Source organism: Bufo bufo, chromosome 1 (assembly GCF_905171765.1).
Source record: "Bufo bufo chromosome 1, aBufBuf1.1, whole genome shotgun sequence".
Classification (NCBI taxonomy): Eukaryota; Metazoa; Chordata; class Amphibia; order Anura; family Bufonidae; genus Bufo; species Bufo bufo.
Genome location: NC_053389.1, coordinates 350,760,842 through 350,775,112, shown reverse-complemented (window position 1 = coordinate 350,775,112; position 14,271 = coordinate 350,760,842). Strand labels below are relative to the sequence as shown.

Below are 14,271 nucleotides of genomic sequence, written 5' to 3'. Positions count from 1 at the left end.
AATTTTGAAATCGCGGGTGGGTAGGGGGGTACTTCCTCTTCCGCTCCAGTGTTTGGGAGATGGAGAACTGAACGCTTCTGTGGGACATTGTGGAGATGCTTGGTGACCCAGGTGGGGGTGTTTCTGGCAGATCCTCTGTTTGCGGGGTGGCAGGTGCCACTGTCACTCCAGAGGTGGATAAAGAGGCCGAGACTGCAGCAGAAGAGGAGGCGGGAGGAGCCAGAGACCTTTCTTTGTTTTTGAGGTGTCTACTTCACTGCAGCTCGTGCTTTACACTTAGATGCCTGGTCATGCAGGTTGTGCTCAGGTTGAGAACGTTTATGCCTCGCTTCAGGGTCTGATTGCACAGCGTGCAAACCACTCGTGTCTTGTCATCAGCACATTGTTGAATAACTGCCACGCCAGGGAACTCCTTGAAGCTGGCTTTGGTGTGCTCGGTCCCTTGCTGGGTTGGGCAGTAGCAGACGTACTGTCTAGGGGACAGCCGCTCTGCTTTTGCACCCTGCTCCCTCTTCTGCTGTGTTGGTGGCTCTGCGCGACTACCGCCTCTTCCACCGAACTACACAGGTCACTCGCATGACCTTGATCCCATGTGGGGTCGAGGACCTCATCGTCCTCCACCCAGTCTTCACATCTGCCCTCCTTGTCGGTCTACACACTGCAGAAAGCCACAGCAGTTAGCACCTATGTTTCGTCATCATCTGAGACGTGCTGCGATGGTCCTCCCATGTACTCATCTTGAAACATAAGTGGTTGAGCATCGGTGCACCCAATCTCATCCACTTCTGGGGCAAGGCTATGAGGATGGCCCTAGGAAACCCTGGTAGCAGAGTCATCAAAAAGCAGAAGAGACTGCTGCATGACTTGGGGTTCAGACTGCTTGGCTGATTTGCAAGGGGGTGAGGTGAAAGACTGATGGACATCCGCTGCAGGTGCTAACTCTGATCTTTCAGCAGGAGACTGGGTGGGAGACAATATGAAGGAACTGGAGGCACTGTCAGCAACCCAATCTACTATCGCCTGTACTTGTTCTGGCCTCTCCATTCGTAGAGCCGCATTAGGCCCGACCAAATACTGCAGAAGGTACTGTCGCCTTCTCGTACCTGAGGAAGGCGTTTCACTTGTGGCTGGCACAGATCAATCACATCCTCTCCCTGCAACAGGAGCTTCACCAGCAGCACCACGACCGGGGCCACGCTCTCCTCATTCTCCGCAAATTTAGTATTTTTCCCAAAATGGGTGCTTTTTTAATAACAATATATGTAACAATATATGACAGCAGTATATAACAGCATTATATAATGCTTGTATACTGACAGATGCAGCAAGGGCTGTAAAATTGTATTATTTTGCCCAAATAGGGTGTTTTTTAAAACCCAGAAATTTATTGCAGTATTTCAAGTTTTAAATTGCACACTGACAAATGCTGCATAGGCCCCAGATGTAGGGTATTAACATAGTAACATAGTAACATAGTACATAAGGCCGAAAAAAGACATTTGTCCATCCAGTTCGGCCTGTCATCCTGCAAGTTGATCCAGAGGAAGGCAAAAAAACCCTGTGAGGTAGAAGCCAATTTTCCTCACTTTAGGGGAATAAAAAATTCCTTCCTGACTCCAATCAGGCAATCAGAATAACTCCCTGGATCAACGACCCCTATTGCCAAAAATGGGTGCTTTTTTTAAACCCAGAAAATTATTGCTGTATTTCAAGCTTGTATTTAACAATGACAGATGCAGCAAACGCTGCAAAATTAGGATTTTGCCCAAAATGAGTGGTTTTTTTAAACACCTCAGCTCCCCTAGCTTAAACCCCCTTAATGACCAGACCACTTTTTGCAATTCTGCACTACACTACTTTCACGGTTTATTGCTCGGTCATACAACTTACCACCCAAATAAATTGTACCTCCTTTTCTTCTCACTAATAGAGCTTTCATTTGGTGGTATTTCATTGCTGCTGACATTTTAACATTTTTTGTTATTAATCGAAATTGACCAAAATTTTTGCAAAAAAATGAAATTTTTCACTTTCTGTTGTAAAATTTTTCAAACAAAACTACATTTCTATATAAATTTTTCTCAAAATTTATTGTTCTACATGTCTTTCATAAAAAAATGCAATAAGTGTATATCTATTGGTTTGCGCAAAAGTTATAGCGTTTACAAACTATGGTACAAAAATGTGAATTTCCGCATTTTGAAGCAGCTCTGACTTTCTGAGCACCTGTCATGTTTCCTGAGGTTCTACAATGCCCAGACAGTAGAAACACCCCACAAATGACCCCATTTCGGAAAGTAGACACCCTAAGGTATTCGCTGATGGGCATATTGAGTTCATGGAAGTTTTTATTTTTTGTTGCAAGTTAGCGGAAAATGATTTATTTATTTTCTGTTTTATTTTTTTCTTACAAAGTCTCATATTCCACTAACTTGTGACAAAAAATACAATTTTACATGAACTCACCATACCCCCTCACGGAATACCTTGGGGTGTCTTCTTTCCAAAATGGGGTCACTTGTGGGGTATTTATACTGCCCTGGCATTTTAGGGGACCTAAAGCGTGAGAAGTAGTTTGGAATCCAAATACGTAAAAAATGCCCTGTGAAATTGTAAAGATACTCTTTGGAATTAGGGCCCCTTTGCGCACCTAGGCTGCAAAAAAGTGTCACACATGTGGTATCGCCGTACTCAGGAGAGGTAGGGCAATGTGTTTTGGGGTGTCTTTTTACATATACCCATGCTGGGTGAAATAAATCTCTCTGTAAAAGACAACTTTTCCCATTTTTTTATACAAAGTTGTCATTTTATAGAGATATTTCTCTCACCCAGCATGGGTATATGTAAAAAGACACCCCAAAACACATTGCCCTACTTCTCCTGAGGAGAGGATACGGTGGTGGTGTTATTGGGGGTGCACATAGCAGAGAGTGAAGAGGGTTTAGAGAGAGAGGATGAGGAGGGTGTAGAAGCGGAAGGCTGAGTGAGCCACTCAACCAAGTCTGGTGCGTCCTTTGACGTAATTGCACACACACCTTCTGCAACTTCCCACTTAGGCTCTGGCCTGGTGCACCTGCCCAACCCCTACCACCCCTGCGGAGTGGCCTGCCTCTTCCTCTGCCTGTCATTTTCAAAATGACCCTGTGACAAAAGTCCCTATAGAAGAGCAGTATTTGTGGAAGAATGTATATCACACCCCTGCTTCAATCACTTTTTTTTTTTTGGGGGGGGGGCAACTGGTATATCACACTAGTAGAAATTATATGTTCCAATGTCGTTTGTCACTATCTGTAGCTGAGGTAACGCAGCAAAAACTGCAAACAAATGCTGCACTACCCAAATCTATATATATATAAAAAAGGACGTATGTGTGTGTGTGTGTATGTATGTATTTATGTTCCGCGAAAAACTTAAAAACGCAACCATCAATTTCATTGAAACTTGGTATACACATCCCTTGCTACCTGGAAAGAAATCTTGCAGCTCTCTAGGATATTCCCCAAAAATTACCTTCATTATCCAATACAAGCCTGCCAGCCTTTCACTTAAATCCTAACTGCCATACACACGTCACATGTCCCTTATCGGCCAATAGAAGCTCACAGTTCCTACTGATCACAGGAATTAGCAGTTCACAGGTCCTGAAATATTTATTTGATGGCAAAACTACACTGCTACATGCATGGGGGGCAGGGGCCACTTTTAAACGGACGGGCACCGTGGAGTTCACTGTTAAAGGGGCGGGCACTGTGAAAGTCACTGTTAAAGGGGCTGTCACTGTTAAAGGGGCACGAATACCACCCCTCGTGCCCACTTGACATCAACTACATCGAGCTCATGAGACGCGGTATGGTCCCTGGTTACCAAGACGTGATGTTACGCCCTCCTGGAGGAGCTTGTAAGGTCAGCTTGGTACAGTTTACACAGACATTTCCTCTCTACGCGTGTGCACAGAGAGGGAACAAGCTGAGAGAGCCTTTTCACTGCCGCAGTCAAAACAGCGCTGTCTCAGCCCGGGTAATCTGCCACCAGCTTCTTGTTTGATTTAAGCCCAGTCTGCTAACGGGATTATATAGGGTGAAAAACCAACCCGCGGTAGCTTATAACTAGGCCGAAACACGGACATGGGGATTCGTGATCGAGATACAAGACAGCACAAGATTAAATTGTATATTTAATTGCCTTTAGGGCACACTAGAAATAACACTATACACACAGAATATATACAGTGGTCTGAGGTTACAAATACAGATAATATGGTACACAGGATTACACAGAGTACAAGTCAGTTACCAGGTAGATGAATGTTCCTTTGGGTTAGGATGGTGTAATAGTCCTTGGCTGCGGTCACTTGAAGGGCAGTGATGTCAGCTGTTTCCAGGTCTCTCCAAACACATGGCACGATGTGACCCCCTTTCAGAAAAAGACACGCTGACTTGCTGGCACAAGCTGTGACGGTCACGTACACTACACACAGGGGGGAGGATAGTGACCACTGCGCTCCACCCTCACCCCTGGCCCTGCCTACTTGCCTCGCAAGTCCTAATGACAGGGGACAACTAGACAGCAGTCCCTAACTTAGGATACGTGCTGGGAAGACAGACAAGACAAATAACGGAACGTGAACGGACCGGGTCAATACCTAGAGAGCTACGCAGTACTAAGGAATGAGCAGAGAATAGTCAGGAAAAGCCAAGGTCAAATACCAGGAGAGAAACAAAGTACAACAGGAGTCTGCAAAGAATCGTCAGGTGGAAGCCGGGGTCAGGATACCAGGAGAGATGCACAGTACAGGAGGAGCAGGCAGAGAATCTGTAACGGTCGCGTACACACACACACAGGGGGGAGGGAAGTGACCACTGCGCTCCACCCTTACCCCTGGCCCTGCCTACTTGCCTCGCGAGTCCTAATGACAGGGGACAACTGGACGGCAATCCCTAACTTGGAGTAAGTGCAGGGATGACAGACAGACAAACAACAGGACGTGAACGGACCGAGTCAATACCAGGAAAGCTGCAAAGTACAAATGGAGCAAGCAGAGAATTGTCAGGAGAAGCCGGGGTCATAAATACCAGGAGAGCAGAGAAGTACAAGAGGAGTCCTAAGAGAGTAGTCAGGTGGGAGCCGAGGTCACAATACCAGGACGGAAGCGCAGTACAGGAGGAGCAGACAAAAGGATGGTCAGGGAACAGGATCAGGTAAGTATTCAGCAGTCCAACAAATAGCCAGGAACCTAGAAAATAACAGGCAACCTGTAGCCAGCAGGCTGCCTGTATTTATAGTGGGGAGTGAGGGTCATGTGACGTGGCCAGCGTCACATGACCGACAGACCAACCAGTCGAGCACCGAGTGATCAGCTCGGCGCTCAAGGCAGACTAGGAGCAGGGAGCCACCCAGCTAGTAAAGCCGCCCTGGGAATGAGGTCAAACACAGAACCTCATTCCAAAAGCTAAGCAACAGTTCTGCGGGCAATGGGGGACCGAGTGCACCATCGGAACCCCGTGACAGAATCGTCAGGGAACAGGATCAGGTAGTATTCAGTAGTCCAACAAATAGCCAGGAACCTAGAATTAACAGGCAACCTGTGGCCAGCAGGCTGACTGTATTTATAGTGGGGTCTGAGGGCCATGTGACGTGGCCAGCATCACATGACCGACAGACAGACAAGTCGAGCACCGAGTGATCAGCTCGGCGCTCAAGGCAGACCTAGGAGCAGGGAGCCTCCCAGCTAGCAAAGCCGCCCTGGGAACGAGGCCAAACACAGATCCTCGCTCCCGAAGCTAAGCAGCGGGTCTGCGGCTGATGGGAGACCGAGTGTGCCTTTGGCGCCCCGTGACACAAGCCTTTTAACCTGTAGCCGGCCCCTCCTGGCCTCTGGGAGTGGTCCCCCCGTCCCTGCTGATCCTGGCAGCTCAATGACCCACAACTGGTATATCACACCAGTAGAAATTATTTATTCCAATAGCGTTTGTCCCTCTGTGAGCTGAGGTAATACAGCTAAACCGCAAACAAATGGTGCACTACAAAAATGCACTATATAGAAAGTATATTATTGGTATATAAGGCTGGGTTCACACAGGCGAGTTTTCCACGCGGGTGCAATGCGTGAGGTGAACGCATTGCACCCGCACTGAATCCGGACCCATTCACTTCTATGGGGCTGTGCACATGAGCAGTGATTTTCACGCATCACTTGTGCATTGCGTGAAAATCGCAGCATGCTCTATATTGTGCGTTTATCACGCAACGCAGGCCCCATAGAAGTGAATGGGGCTGCATGAAAATCGCAAGCATCCGCAAGCAAGTGCGGATGCGGTGCGATTTTCACGCATGGTTGCCAAGATGAAAGTCTATTCACTGTATTATTTTTCCTTATAACAGGTTATAAGGGAAAATAATAGCATTCTTTAATACAGAATGCTTAGTAGAAGGTCAATTGAAGGTTTAAAAAAAAATAAAAAAATAACTCACCTCCTCCTCTTGATCGTATAGTTGCTGATCTCTTCTTACTTCTTTAATCATGAGCTGCCGGCTAAAGGACCTGTGGTGACGTCACATCACATGGTCCATCACTGTGGTGATGGACCATGTGATTGGACCATGTGATGAGCTCAGTGACGACACCACAGGTCCTTTGACAGGTCCTCAAGAGAGAACAGGAGACCGGCAGCTACGCGATCAATTGGAGGAGGTGAGTTAATTTATTTCTATTTTTTTAACCCTCAATTGACCTTCTACTAAGCATTCTGTATTAAAGAATACTATTATTTTCCCTTATAACCATGAAAATAATTACATCTACACAACACCGAACCCAAACCTGAACTTCAGTGAAGAAGTTCTAGTCTGGGTACCACATTCAGTTTTTTATCACGCGCGTGCAAAACACATTGCACCCACGCGATAAAAACTGAACAACGGAACGCAATCGCAGTCAAAACTGACTGCAATTGCGTACCTACTCACGCGGGTTTGCCGCAATGCACCCGGGACGCATCCGGAGCCAAAACGTGACGCCCGTGTGAACCCAGCCTAACACCCCTGCTTCAATTTTTTGGGGGGGGGGCAACAGGTATATCACACATTAGAAATTATTTGTTCTAATGACGTTTGTCACTATCTGTAGCTGAGGTAATGCAGCTAAACCGCAAACAAATGCTGCACTACCCAAATGCAGTGGCGTAGCATGGGGGGGCCGAGGGGGCCGTTGCCCCAGGCGCCCAGCAGTAGGCATTTTTTTAAAAGAGGGCAGCAGGCATTTCAATTCTGCCTCATAGCCTTCAGGACAGGCCTAGAATGTATTGGCTTCTTCGAGGGCATGATGTCATGAGATCATGTGACTGCTTCCTCCAGCCCCTTACAGACTGTGCCAGATGCAGGAAAAGGGCTGCAAGGAGAAGCAGAGCAGCGTCCAGAGCAGGGAGAGTGCAGGCACTTACAGTATGCTGTGGTCAGTGATTTCTGGTGAGGGGTCTGGGGGCTGTATTTTTATGTAGTTTGTAGTGGAGTATATGAGGTCTGTGAGAGCTGCTAGAAGCTTTTATAAAGTCACCCACAATTACATTGCTCACCATACAGTACATCCCCTTACATTAGGTATTTTAACTCCATAAGGTGGTTTTGCCTCATCTGTGCCCCCTCCACACAGTGGTAGAGATAATTTCAAATTTAGAAATTTGTTTACACTTCATTTGGTGGTAGAAGCAGAATTGCGTTATGGATTCCATTACCACGGACCATAACACAATTCTATGATGGAATGCATAACGGAATGCCTTTAGAGACATTCCGTTATTCATTCCGTCATAATAGAGGTCTTGGGGGACTTTTTTGAAGACCGACCTTTTAGATGCCGGTGGGACCTAAATCTATCTTACATTTATGACATATCCTAGAAATATGCCAAAAATACCCCAGATCGGACAACACTTTTAAAAGCATAAGTCACAAGGCACATGTGAACAGAGACTAGTATTGTTGTTCTGCAATTTACTGATGTACGCTTGCTGTGTGATTATTTTACAGCTGTCAAGGAAGCAGGAATTTATGAGTGACACTAACCTCTCAGATCATGTAACAGCTCCACAAGGCACCTCTGTTCTCAAGCAAATGAGCTTTGCAAGTCGCTCTATGCCAACAATCCCAGGTAACATACAGTACTTTTTGCCGCAATACACACAAATGCACAGTTTTGCAGTTCATAGTAAGAAAAAAAATATAATGTTTATAAGATCAGTTGTGTGACTGTCTGAAACACTGCATAATATGAGTGATATGGCACCCTATTACTTATTTTTCTGCTTGAATGACATTGTGGAGCCTATAATCGCCTCCTCTGTGTTACATCAGTGAGTTTAACTTCTGTTGTGGGAAAAACTAAGCACTCTTAGGGGACTATATACAGGAGTTTATGGCTGTTAATAATAAGTGATAACCAGCATGTGTTTACCAAGGACAGAAGTTGTCAGACTAACCCAATTTGTTTTTATGAGGAGGTGAGTAGTAGCCTGGACAGAGGGGCGGCTGTGGATGTAGTGTTCTTGGATTTTGCAGAGGCATTTGATACTGTCTCATAGACATTTAATGGGTAAAATAAGGTCTATAGGCTTGGAAAGTATAGTTTTTAATTGAATTGAAAACTTGCTGAAGAACCAGACCAGAGGATTGTGGTCAATTATTCCCATCCTGAATGTTCCCCAGTTATAAGTGGTATGCCCCCAGCTTCCGTACTGGTTCGCCTATTTTATTTTATTTTTTATTATTATTTATTTATTAATGATATCAAGTATGTGATTAATAGCACTGTTTCTATTTTTGAGGCTGACACCAAGCTATGTAGTACTGTGAAGTCTATGGAAGATGTCCATAAACTACGGTACAAGCTGACTTGAACACTCACTGTTTGGGCATCAACTTGGCAGATACGGTTCAATGTGGTTAAATGTAGTTATCCATTTGGGTAGTAATAATATATGTGCATTATATATCCTAGGGCAAGTAACACTGGGAGAGTCATTTGTAGATGGGTGTTCTTGTGGATGGTAGATTAAAAAAACAGCATACAATGTCAATCAACTGCTTCTAAGGCTACCAGGATATTGTCATGCATTAAACGGGGGATGGATGTAATATTACCACTTTACAAAGCATAGGTGCGGCCTCATCTGGAATATGCAGTCCAGTTCTGGGCACCAGTCCATAGAAAGGACTCTCTGCAGCTGGAAAAAGTACAGAGGAGAGTAACTAAACTGATAAGGGGCATGGAGGGTCTTAGGGTACTTTCACACTTGCGGCAGAGGAATCCGGCAGGCAGTTCAGTCGCCGGAACTGCCTGCCGGATCCGTCAAAACGTATGCCAAAACGGATCCGGCACTAATACATTCCTATAGAAAAAAATGCCGGATCCGGCATTCCGGCAGGTGTTCTGGATTTTTGGCAGGAGATAAAACCGTAGCATGCTGCGGTATTATCTCCGTCCTGAAAAATCAAAATGACCGAACTGAAGACATCCTGATGCATCCTGAACGGATTGCTCTCCATTCAAAATGCATTAGGATAAAACTGATCAGTTCTTTTCCGGTATAGAGCCCCTAGGACGGAACACTATGCAGGAAAAGAAAAACGCTAGTGTTAAAGTACCCTTAGTTATGAGGAAATATTAAAATTAATGAATTTATTTAGTCTTGAGAAGAGACATCTTAGGGGGACATGATTAACCTATGCAAATATATAAACAGGCCATACAAAACATACAGTGAAAAACTGTTCCATGTAAGATGCCCTCAAAAGGCAATGGGGCACTGCCTCCAACTGGAGAAGAAATAGTTCAGTCTCCAGAAGCGTAAAAGCTAGTGTTGCCCGAGTATAACACTTTGGGACAGGGGCGGACACAGGCAGCAAAGGGCCCCTGTGCAAAGGATGTACCTGCTCCCCCCATCCCCAAACCACACATAAAAATATAAACATATATGTGCAAATAAAAAACATCTTGTGAATGTTTACAATATGTATATATAAATATATATATATATACATACAAGGTGGGCCATTTATATGGATACACTTTAATAAAATAGGAATGGTTGGTGATTTTAACTTCCTGTTTGTGGCACATTAGTATATGTGAGGGGGGGAAACTTTTCAAGATGGGTGGTGACCATGGCGGCAATTTTGAAGTCGGCCATTTTGAATCCAACTTTTGTTTTTTCAATAGGAAGAGGGTCATGTGACACATCAAACTTATTGAAAATTTCACACGAAAAACAATGGTGTGCTTGGTTTTAACGTAACTCTATTCTTTCATGAGTTATTTACAAGTTTCTCTTTGTTTACAGCCATTGACATGTCGCCGAGGTTAACACGTGAGGAGCGGATAGAAATTGTGTTGATGTCTGGTGAACGCAGTAACCGGGTCATTGCAGCAGATTTCAATGCAAGACACCCTACGAGACCACCCATCTCCCATGCTACAGTTAGCAAACCGCTTGCTAAGTTTAGTGAAGCTGGTTTAGTGTTGGATTTGCCAAAATGTGGACGCATGAAATCTCTAGTCTCTAATGAAGAAACATCAGTGGCTGTCCTAGCTTCATTCAGCAAGAGCCCACAGCATAGCACTCGCCGCATGTCACTGGAGAGTGGCATTAGTCGAACATCCCTTCGGCGGATATTAGCTACTCACAAATGGCACCCTTACAAACTCCAGCTACTACAGCATCTCAACGAGGATGACCCAGGTCGGCGCACTGAATTTTCAGAATGGGCAAAACAAAAATTGGAACAGGACCCTCAGTTTACGCAGAAGATTTTGTTCAGTGATGAGGCAAACTTTTATGTGAATGGTGAAGTTAACAAACAAAACCACAGCTATTGGTCTGACACTAACTCACATTGGATAGATCCCTCCAAGACTGTTGGAACAAAAAAATTGATGGTATGGTGTGGTATATGGGGTACAAAGATAGTGGGGCCATTCTTCATCAATGGAAACCTCAAGGCCACTGGATATGCAAAATTGCTACATGATGATGTGTTTCCCTCTTTATGCACTGAAGCTGGCACGTTCCCTGAGTTTTTCCAGCAAGATGGTGCACCACCACATTATGGGTGTCAGGTCCGAGCATTCCTAGATGAACAATTTCCTGGAAAGTGGATTGGTCGTCGTGGGCCAGTTGAATAGCCCCCAAGGTCTCCCGATCTGACCCCCTTAGACTTTTATCTTTGGGGTCATCTGAAGGCAATTGTCTATGCTGTGAAGATACGAGATGTGCAGCACCTGAAACTACGGATACTGGAAGCCTGTGCTAGCATTTCTCCTGCGGTGTTGCTATCAGTGTTTGAAGAGTGGGAGAAGAGGGTTGCATTGACAATCCAACACAATTGGCAGCACATTGAACACATTTTATAAGTGGTCAGAAACTTGTAAATAACTCATGAAAGAATAAAGTTACGTTAAAACCAAGCACACCATTGTTTTTCGTGTGAAATTCCCAATAAGTTTGATGTCACATGACCCTCTTCCTATTGAAAAAACAAAAGTTGGATTCAAAATGACCAACTTCAAAATGGCCGCCATGGTCACCATTCATTTTGAAAAGTTTCCCCCCTCACATATACTAATGTGCCACAAACAGGAAGTTAATATCACCAACCATTCCCATTTTATTAAGGTGTATCCATATAAATGGCCCACCCTGTATATCTATGTTCTTTTCATACTAGGTCAGGCCTCTAACTCTGCCCAAAGCATAACTATACACACCCAGTACCTTTAATGCCCCCACATAGTAATTATTCCCCCTTTGTGCCAGTACGTAGTAGTTATGTCCAGTTATGTGCCCCCTCACAGTAGTAAATGGTCAGATATGTGCCCCCTTCACAGGAAGTTAAAAAAATATATACTCTCCTAGTTCCTCATGATCACAGTTCAGCCGCTGGCTCTCCACAGCAGTACCATGATGTAGTGTCACACATTGCTTTGCTGGTCTGTGTAGAAGGGGGAGCACAGCACATTCCCGGCCGCACCGCTCCTCCTCATACACAGACCAGCATTGTGATGTGTGACACTACATCCTGCTACTGCTGTGGAGCCAGGTCCATATTTAGATTTGATGCTGCCCTAGGCACTTTAGTGCCAGCTTTCTCCCCCCAATGAAGTCCATAGCTGATGGTAAAATGCTCCCTAGGCCTTCGGCTATTCCTCAGGAGTCCCTCATACACTTGGACAATTAAAGGACTGACCTGTTACGTGTGCGTTTGGCAGCTGAAGGCATCTGTGTTGGTCCCATGTTCTTATGTGCCTGCATTGCTGAGAAAAATTATGTTTTATTATATACAAACAGGGGCGTTACCATTACACCTAGTGGCTCCGCTCTCTCGGTAACTGCTGCGCCCTCTGCACTTTAACATAGCCTGTTGGGATGACATTTTCACCGCCAGGCCCTTTCACTGCCAGGATTATTTGCATATATTCAATTTTTTTTTTTTTTCTCTCAATAATGCAGGCATATATGAACATGAGCCCAACACAGAATGGCACTGATGGGTGGCTTTAGCGGTGCCCTAGCCATTTTACAGGCTCCCACCCAGTCTGCTGCTGAAAGATGAGAGTTAGCACCTGCAGCCGATGTCCATCAGTCTTTCCCCTCACCCTCTTGCAAATCAGCCAAGCAGTCTGAGCCCCAAGTCATGCAGCAGTCTCTTCTGCTTTTTGATGACTGCTAGCAGGGTTTCCCAGAGCCATCTACCTATCCCTGCCCCAGAAGTGGAAGAGATTGAGTGCACCGATGCCAAACCACTTATGTTTCAAAATGAGTACATGGGAGGACCATCGCAGCACGTCTCGGATGATGACGAAACACAGGTGCCAACTGCTGGGGCTTTTGAAAGTGTGCCGACCGACAAGGAGGGCAGGGGTGAAGACTGGGTGGAAGATGATGTGGAGGACGATGAGGTCCTCGACCCCACATGGAATCAAGGTCATGCAAGTGACCTGTGTAGTTCAGAGGAAGAGGCGGTGGTCGCACAGAGCACAGCAGAGGGGGAGCAGGGGGCAAAAGCGGAGCGGCCGTCCCCTAGACAGTATGCCTGCTACTGCCCACCGCAGCAAGGGATCGAGCACACCAAAGCCAGCTCCAAGGAGTTCCCTGGCGTGGCAGTTCTTCAGACAATGTGCTGACGACAAGACACAAGTGGGTTTGCACGCTGTGCAATCAGAGCCTGAAGCGAGGCATAAACGTTCTCACCCTGAGCACAACCTGCATGACCAGGCATCTAAGTGCAAAGCACGAGCTGCAGTGGAGTAGACGCCTCAAAAACAAAGAAAGGTCTCTGGCTCCTCCTGCTTCCTCTTCTGCTGCAGTCTCGGCTTCTTCATCCACCTCTGGAGTGACAGTACCACCTGCCACCCCGCAAACAGAGGATCTGCCAGCAACACCACCACCTGGGTCACCAAGCATCTCCACAATGTACCACGGAGGCGTTCAGCTCTCCATCTCCCAAACACTAGAGCGGAAGAGGAAGTACCCCCCCACCCACGCGCAATCCCTGTCCCTGAATGCCAGCATTTCAAAATGACTGTCCTTTGAAATGCTGTCATTCCGTCAGGTGGAGACGGAGAGTTTTAAAAGCCTTATGGCGGTGGCTGTCTCACAGTACGTCGTGCCCAGCCGCCACTACTTTTCCAGGCGTGCCATCCCTTCCCTGCTTAACCAAGTCGGGGACAAAATCAGATGTGCACTGCGCAATGCCATCTGTGGCAAAGTCCACCAAACTACGGATAAGTGGACCAGTAAGCACTATCAGGGACGTTATATCTCCATGACAGCACACTGGGTAAATTCAGTGGCGGCTGGGCCTGAGGCGGATAGCAGTTTGGCGCATGTCCTTCCTCCACCGAGGATTGCAGGGCGCTTCAGTTTGCCTCCTGTTGCTTTCTCCTCCTACTCCTCTTCCTCATCCTCTACCGGCTCCTCATCCAGTCAGAGTAACACCTTCACCACCAACTTCAGCATAGCCAGGGGTAAACAACAGCAGGCAGTTTTAAACGTATCTGTTTGGGGGACAAACCTCACACCGCGCAGGAACTGTGGACGGGCCTTGAACAACAGACCAATGAGTGGTTGGTGCCAGTGAGCCTCAAACCCGGCCTGTTGCGATAATGGGCGAAATCTCGTATCAGCTCTGGGACTAGCCGCTTTGACGCACATGCCTTGCTTGGCGCATGTGCTGAATTTGGTGGTGCAGAGATTGCTTAAAAATTACCCGATATGTCAG

At 46.1% G+C, this 14,271-nt stretch overlaps 1 protein-coding gene across 2 annotated transcripts in view; it reads left to right on the top strand.

Moving 5' to 3' along the window:
- DOCK2 (dedicator of cytokinesis 2) overlaps positions 1–14,271 on the top strand; it is a 1,232,183-nt gene that overhangs the window by 1,164,012 nt on the left and 53,900 nt on the right. For both annotated transcript variants that reach the window (XM_040442815.1, XM_040442808.1), the window contains exon 50: positions 8,026–8,146. In XM_040442815.1, coding sequence (XP_040298749.1) covers positions 8,026–8,146 — 121 coding nt within the window. The remainder of the gene's footprint in view (positions 1–8,025; positions 8,147–14,271) is intronic.